The 7,435-nt window shown below is 35.3% G+C and overlaps 1 protein-coding gene across 3 annotated transcripts; it reads right to left on the bottom strand.

Annotated features, from left to right (window-relative positions):
• Positions 1 to 2,157: 2,157 nt before the first annotated feature.
• LOC111401867 (cyclin-dependent kinase G-2-like) lies at positions 2,158 to 6,111 on the bottom strand. 3 transcript variants are annotated; one of them, XR_002704130.1, is made up of 7 exons: positions 4,027 to 6,111; positions 3,468 to 3,603; positions 3,221 to 3,276; positions 3,122 to 3,135; positions 2,912 to 3,023; positions 2,714 to 2,820; positions 2,158 to 2,621 (listed from the first exon to the last, which is right to left on the bottom strand). XR_002704130.1 is itself a non-coding variant. In XM_023029826.1 (6 exons), exons 1-6 carry the CDS (start codon positions 5,694 to 5,696, stop codon positions 2,519 to 2,521), a joined length of 2,184 nt encoding a protein of 727 aa, XP_022885594.1. In that variant the 5' UTR covers positions 5,697 to 6,110; the 3' UTR covers positions 2,158 to 2,518. The 3 variants fall into 3 exon arrangements, 1 of the variants encoding a protein (XP_022885594.1); XR_002704131.1 differs by having other exon boundaries at positions 2,912 to 3,135; XM_023029826.1 differs by lacking the exon at positions 3,122 to 3,135 and having other exon boundaries at positions 4,027 to 6,110.
• Between the last annotated feature and the right edge of the window lie 1,324 nt (positions 6,112 to 7,435).

Below are 7,435 nucleotides of genomic sequence, written 5' to 3'. Positions count from 1 at the left end.
CAACTAAGTAAAAATTCATTCATAGTACTTTAGCTAAAACTGATAAAAGACAATCAAGTATTGAAAATGCAACAGGGTAGCAAATGTGTACCTATCTCGTCTTCATAAACTGATGTAGGATAATCATATTGCAAATAGGATAGGAATTCATTTCGTATTGTATTAGGATTTTATTTCTTGTTTAAATTAAAACTTTTAATTCTTTCAGGAATATAATGACTTATCTTCCTTGAGCTATTTGGATTAAGAGATTCTTTTGCCTATTTAAGAAAAGGCTTCGTACACTTTTAAATCATCAAATTGAATACAATCAAATTATGTTTTAACAAATTTTCGAGTTTCCAAAATTTTTCTTGTTTCAAGGAACACATTTCCATTTTCGCAACATAAAAAATCGATGATCTCTTTACAATAGCAAAACTTTCAAGCCAATTAACTAATAGGTGCGCAACAATCCTTTCAACATTTTGCAGTAGTTGATAGTGGTAAAAATGCCCAAAAACAATAGGGGGAAGGAAAAAAAAAAAAAGAAGAAACAAAAACAAGTTGTACTAACTGATTCTGGTTATTTGATTGGTCAATTGTATGACTAATTTCAAATAATAGGAACAAAAATCTAACTGAGTATCAAAAAATTACATATTATAAGCCTAATATTGTATCATAAAACAACAAAGTAAAAATTGCTCAATAGTACTTTACAGAGAAAGATAAGTATTATAATTGTGATAAAAATGTATCAAATATACCTCTCCTGAGCTTGAGGAGGCAACAAAGAATATCTGGAAAATGGAAAAATATTGAAATTTCTATGCCTGTCAGGTTGCGAGAGAGTTCCTCAACCTGCTTGCTCTGATACTGCAGCGACATTTGCAAATGTACGTCATAAAAGTATAAATCTTGTTCATGCCATAAAAGCTCTAAAAGAATTGGTTATTCTTCCAAGAGACAACAAATTATGCATTACAAACGTTCAAACCTTGTTCAGGCCATAAAACCTCTAAAAATATTGTTCAATCTCCCGGGTGGATACAAAAAATTATACATCAAAGGCAACTACTCCTTTTGATAAGTTTGATGAGTCCATACATTAAAAAATGCCCATTGCCAAGAAAACTATACGTAAATCAAACACAACTGAACAAAAAATAACAAATCCTCAACTTCCAGTTTTGTTTACCTAATGCTAGGAACTTCAATACCATACTCGTGTTTATGCGCGTGAAATAAGTACAATATTAATCCGATAAGTTAGCAGTTAATAACGTCAAATCCCCAAAGGCCATAATAAACAGATAAGTATCACAATTATTACACAGTATATATTAATAAATAGAAGAAAAACCATGTAAACGGTCCTTTTATTTCGTAGTGGCCAAATATGTGAATCTATCCACCTAAATTTCTTTATCATCAAACCATATGGTCTGGCCTCAACAAATAAATAAGTGTGAAAAACAACATATGGGAAAAAAAAATGACCAGTAGCAGATAGAGCACTGACACTGACATATTACTATTAGATCCTTAAGATAACCCCAGACTGATTGGTGCCATCAGAACAACAAATGAACTTCGGACACTATACAAATACGTCGAACACTGAAAGGTATCGATTGCTCCCTAACTAATATTATACCAATAAGAAACATAATCTGCTTGGTACTTTCAATAACAGGAAATCAAATATATATTGATTATTCTACAGTTGTCAACAAATAGTCAAAAGATTAATAAATAAACAAGCATATAAAATATAAAAAATCTTTCTTTCTTAGCTGTTAGAACGAAACGCTCTGCTTTAGATGGCTGAGATTTGCAAGAGCTGAAGTGGTTAAAAAGAATAAGTTATCAGCAACTAGAAAATTGAAACTATGACCAAATGGAAATGGAGAACTCTAATTGGTAAAAACCTATATTCCAGATGATTACAGGGAAATTTTTTAATTTGCGACAGACTCGTGTATTCAGATTTAATAATTACCTTGTGCAATGCTCTCTCAAATTCTTCATCAATGACAAGCTAATTTTATCATCCCTCTGAATTACATCATCGCCTCTTGCAAACACAATATAAGAGATTAAAATTGACAGCACAAGACAATTGATAGCAAAAAGAGATCAAAAGTAAACCATACATGTGGCATTCAAAACCAATTTAAGAAAAATGATTATATTGATCCATATATAATATGTTACATACATGAGTTTCAACTGAAAAATCCTTAAGTGAGGGAGTACATTATGTCAGACGCGGCTATGCAAGAAGTGTCAAAGACACATTCTTAAGGAACGGAAGAGCCAAAGAAGAAATGTTGGTTTGCACAATTCTGATTCCCAAATAGAGGTAATGAATTGTATGTCCACCCAATTTTCCAAAGGTGCCTGCTAAAAAACAGCACCGGTTTCAAAATGATGTTTGTAATCCTTACAAACCATAGCTCTCACCTCAACTATGTTGTCTGAGACTACACAAAAAACCAATGAAGAATAAAGCTTCTGATTCTAGTTACTACTATTAGCCAAATAAACCACCACCAATGCCTAATTCTCCTTGTTGCAGCTCTTTTCTTCGTTGCTCTTCTAAGGGATCGGGACTCTTCAACACTCTTCGCATGCGCCTGAAACCATTAAAAACTCTTCAACACTATTAATTCACTTAAAAAATCTCAAAGATTCATGATAAAGAATTTCAAATTGACGATCACAATACCTGTCTTGTGCATGCTGCGCGGGAAAAGTAGGCATAAATTCTTTAGACTTAGGAAGAGGAACTTCACGAAACCATTCATGGTTGAGAGCCGCATCAGCAGTGATCCGCTGCACGATTACCACATACACAATTAGGGATTGTATTCACAAGATATTTAATCACTAAATAATGCATAGGTATTTACTAACTATAAAATACCTTCTCAGGATCATAAGTTAAAAGCTTGGATAACAGGTCAAATCCAGCTTCAGAAAGTACTGGTGATCCAGTAAAAGAAGTGGCAGGAAATTTCCTACGCAAAGGGTTGTGCCTGAAATGGAATATAACACTAATTAGTAGAAACATAGTATTCTTGTAATGTAACTGAAACTGTCACCCATGGAGGCCAGAAAGCCAGAGCAGAATCACCCATAGCTGGAAGCCTGGGGAAACAGTGACAAAAGAAGAAACCATGAATATTGCGGTCAACAGAGTTAACTATTGAATGTGAAAGATATAGGTACTTACTTATGGTTGACACCATGTGATATGTCCTCATTTGGTTTCCCAAGGATCCTATATATCTGCAGTTATTTAAGATTGAAAATAAACTAATCAGGCCAAGCCTCGGCTTATTGGTATAAATCTACTCAGTACTTTTGAGAAATCATTAAGCAATGTCAGTCACATACTATCTTAGCTCTATCATCAAATTCAGTCATCCATTCAGAAATCTGTAGTAAATAATTAGCCGAAGAATGCTATTAACCTTTACCTTGTTAAGTTGGTCCAACTCTGTTTTCCCATTGAACAAAGGTTCTTTTGATAACAGCTCAGCCATAATACATCCCAACGACCACATATCAATTGCTGTTGAATATTGTTTGGCTCCCAAAAGAAGTTCTGGAGCCCTGCAAGTGAACTTACAATTCAATTATCCTTCGAACCTAAGAAAACGTGAGTTCACATTATATAAAGACAGGTTCTTGAAAGAACATATTATCAAATGCACTACTACATCAATCACTATGGTTGCGACTTTGAAGAATACAAATTTCCTTCATTATAGAAGTGATAATGGCAATGACCAAAAGATGAAAGGATGATGGCAATTGGAATTTAAAATAATTATGAACTGAAGCTAAATAAAATGAGATCCGCAAGAATAAAGCATGCACACTCACAATGATATAGGATTGTTAAAACACGAGATCAGTTATTTAAGAAAGAAGTAAATATGTGAATGGTGAATGCATGATTGTGGAAAAATCTGAGACAAAAAAGAAAATAACATAAAGGATGAAAGAAAGATGACGTAATAAAGTAATGCTCACCTGTACCACAGAGTAACCACCAATTGAGTATATGGTTTCAACGGGCTTCCATATTGGCGAGCCAAACCAAAGTCACAGATCTTCAACTCACCGCAATTATTTAAAAGCAAATTTGACGTTTTCAGATCCCGGTGAAGCACCCAGTTATCATGAAGATACCTGACACCCTCTAAAAGCTGGAGCATAAGGCATTTAACTTCACTTTGACTGAATGGCTGTTTCATTGTCTCCATCAATCCCTTAAGATCATGCTCCATGTACTCCATAACCATGAAAATACTGTCAAGATTGCTCCCCACCACTACTTCTTTGACATCCACAATAAAGGGATGGTGAAAAGAAAGAAGTACGTTTATTTCCCGAAGAGCTGTCAGAGGAAACCCTTCTCTTTCTTTTTCCATCTTGACTTTCTTTAACGCAACAATTTCTCCAGTCTTCTTATCTCTGGCTCTATATACAACCCCATAAGTGCCTTCATCTATTTTGTTCAGTCTCTCAAACTCATCTACACTTCTGCATCCCTGGAGCATATTTACGCTCCTTTGTGGGGGTAGTGCAGGCTCCGGCCCACTAGATCGTTCTCGATCCTCTGATTCCGTGTCACAATGGGTAACACTAGCACCATCATAATTGCGGTCCACACCAATCTCCATGTAGTCATTTTTGTCATCATTGTCAGGATAACTATCCCTACTGGAAGACCTAATACGTTCATCAGATCCAGAGGATCTTCCTCTTGTTCTTTCAGAACCTTCTCTTTTGACCTCTCCAAGCTCCGGAGTAACTGATTGTCTTCGTCCCCTCTTCTTCAATTTCTGCAGATCATCATCATCAGGAATTTCGCCTTCATCAGCTGGTGAGTCAGCATCATTTGCCCATCGAGAGGATATTATGGTTCGTGTAGGTACGTGTTCATCATTATGTAGTGTCTCTGCTCCATGCTCGGGCAGATCTTCAGGAAGTGGAGAGGATACTTCAATTGGGGATTCCAACACAACATCAGGTGCCATGCTAATCTCAGGAGGCAATGGTTCTGACTTGTGAACCTTAGCATCATCTGCTGGAGAAATCTGTACATCCTCAGCCAGGGAAGGGTACGGAGATTGGCGATTTGACCTGACCAAAGTAGGCGGAGGTAAATTAGATTGTAAAACTTTCCTACTCTTAACTGTTCTATTGACTTCCCTGTCGTCACTATCCCAGACAATAGGAGAAAACTTTCGCTTCTTACTTTGAACCGGCGATGAGAGATTACCGTGTTCTGAATTCTTCACTTCACTCCCTTTATTTACCTGAATTCCTAAATCAACAGACTCATCAGAACCATCACTAGACAGCTCACCAGGTTCTCGATCCATGGCCTGAACTGAAAAATTGCACTTTTTAGGCTCACCACCACTGCTTCCCGAATCACTTTTACTATATGTAGATCGGTATCCACCATTCATCATCGCTCTCTCCCTCACCTTAACATCCTTCTGTCTAATCCTGCCTCTATAATCCTGACTATTACGAACCCGAATATGACCCCTCTCGTAATACCTATCCCTGTTCCTAAATTGACCATAATCCCCCTTGGAATACTCAATTTCCTTCCTCGAACCCGCAAAATCTGACTCACGGTCCCTGTACTCATTGTCTCTGTAACCATCATGTCTTCCGGCAGCCATAATTCTACGAGCACTTGGCCGGACTTATCTAATAGGTTCTCGAACGAAAACCCTAAAGCTCACTTCTTACAATCAAACTCCAACGACGACTTTTTCGAACAGTAAGGTTAAAACCCTAATTTCCCACGACAAAAGAAGATTTTTGAATCGGTAAATTCGAATACCAATCCGTAAATCTAAACCCAAATATAAAAACAAATCTAACAATTCTAAATGCTCTCTTATCAATTATTTTACGAATTGAAAATATAACCCTAAAATTGAATAAAAACGAAAAAAGAGATAGGCATCACTCGTTTTTCAACGATCAAACCGAACCGCGACAATGGCTTTTAGAGAGATAAAGTGCGTGTCTCATTCGCGTTGAGAGAAAAAGAAGATCCACAGAATTTTCTTAAATCATTTTACCGTTTAATGATTATTATATATATTCGGGCTTCTGCTTATGGTAACAAACCGGGGTAGTTTGCTTATGGATTGACAAATAAATGAATGAATAGAGAAAATATCTAAATAGTCCAAATTCGAATTATGCACTTGTTTGATATCTATTTTTCTCCCTCTTCTTTTTCGTCATACATTTTTTAATAAAATAATATTATACGTAAAATTAAAACTTTTTCTTAATTCTTAATCATATATTCTTCACTAATTAACTATTTCAAAATGCAATTTTACTTAAAAATGAAAAACAAACAAGGTATATTCTAAAAGTAAGAAATAATTTTTCAAAAATTAATTACTTTTTTAAACCATGGGGATAGATAATTATGACACGTGAGCTTGCATGGAGTGAAATGCAAATGCTCATGATATGTAATGGGGGCTTCTCCAAATTTAACTCAGATATAGTTAAGGATGGGCAAATCTCTCGAGCCGAACTCGAACTGAATCGAGCCGAATTTGACGATTCTTTTCAAATTAAATAGCCGAACGGGTATCTGAATTAAAAATTGACGGGTACGGTTCGATTCTCGGTTCTAAACCAAACACCGAATAACTGAATCTTTTTATCTTTTTTTATATTGAATAAATCAAATTATTTTAATTTAAATTTTTTCTAAACAAATTAACAATTTCTAAATACAAATTTTTGGCCCAATAATTTATTTCATTTCTAATTTTTTAATTTTTGACCCAATTACCCGTTTTATTGTTTCATTTCTTAGTCCAACATGATCCAACCCACTAAATAACCCTAAACACCTACACTAAAGTGTATAATGCTATCTCAACTCTCGCACTCACTCTCGCAACCTCGCTGACATTTCAAAATCTATGCAATCACTGACCAAAGCTATGACCGTCGACCAAAGTTGTAACCTCCGCCGATCGAAACTGTGACCGCAGCGATCATTTGAACAAAATAGTCTACTAGTCTCTAACATTCCAAAACCATTGCAGTTATTTAGAGCTTGGATTCAAGGGGTTAAATCATGTTAATAAGATTAGTTTTGATAGGTTTCTATGGAACATCTAAATTGGAGAAATAGACAGCTGATCATGTTAATAAGATTGGTTTTAAAAGGTTTGTATGCAACATCGAAATTGGAGAAATAGCCGGCTAATCATGTTAATAAGATTCGTTAGCAGTTAGCTTGTGCTCTTTAAGGATTTTTCAGAATGTTTTGCTAGTTTCTTTCGTTCAATTGGTGCAACTATCATTCGTTAGTGTTTGATAATTTTGTTCCACAATGTTTATGCAGAATTTAATCAAGTTTCTTGTTAAAGTGATACCA

This window comes from Olea europaea, chromosome 1 (assembly GCF_002742605.1).
Source record: "Olea europaea var. sylvestris chromosome 1, O_europaea_v1, whole genome shotgun sequence".
NCBI lineage: Eukaryota > Viridiplantae > Streptophyta > Magnoliopsida > Lamiales > Oleaceae > Olea > Olea europaea.
This window is presented reverse-complemented; position numbering and strand designations above follow the sequence as displayed.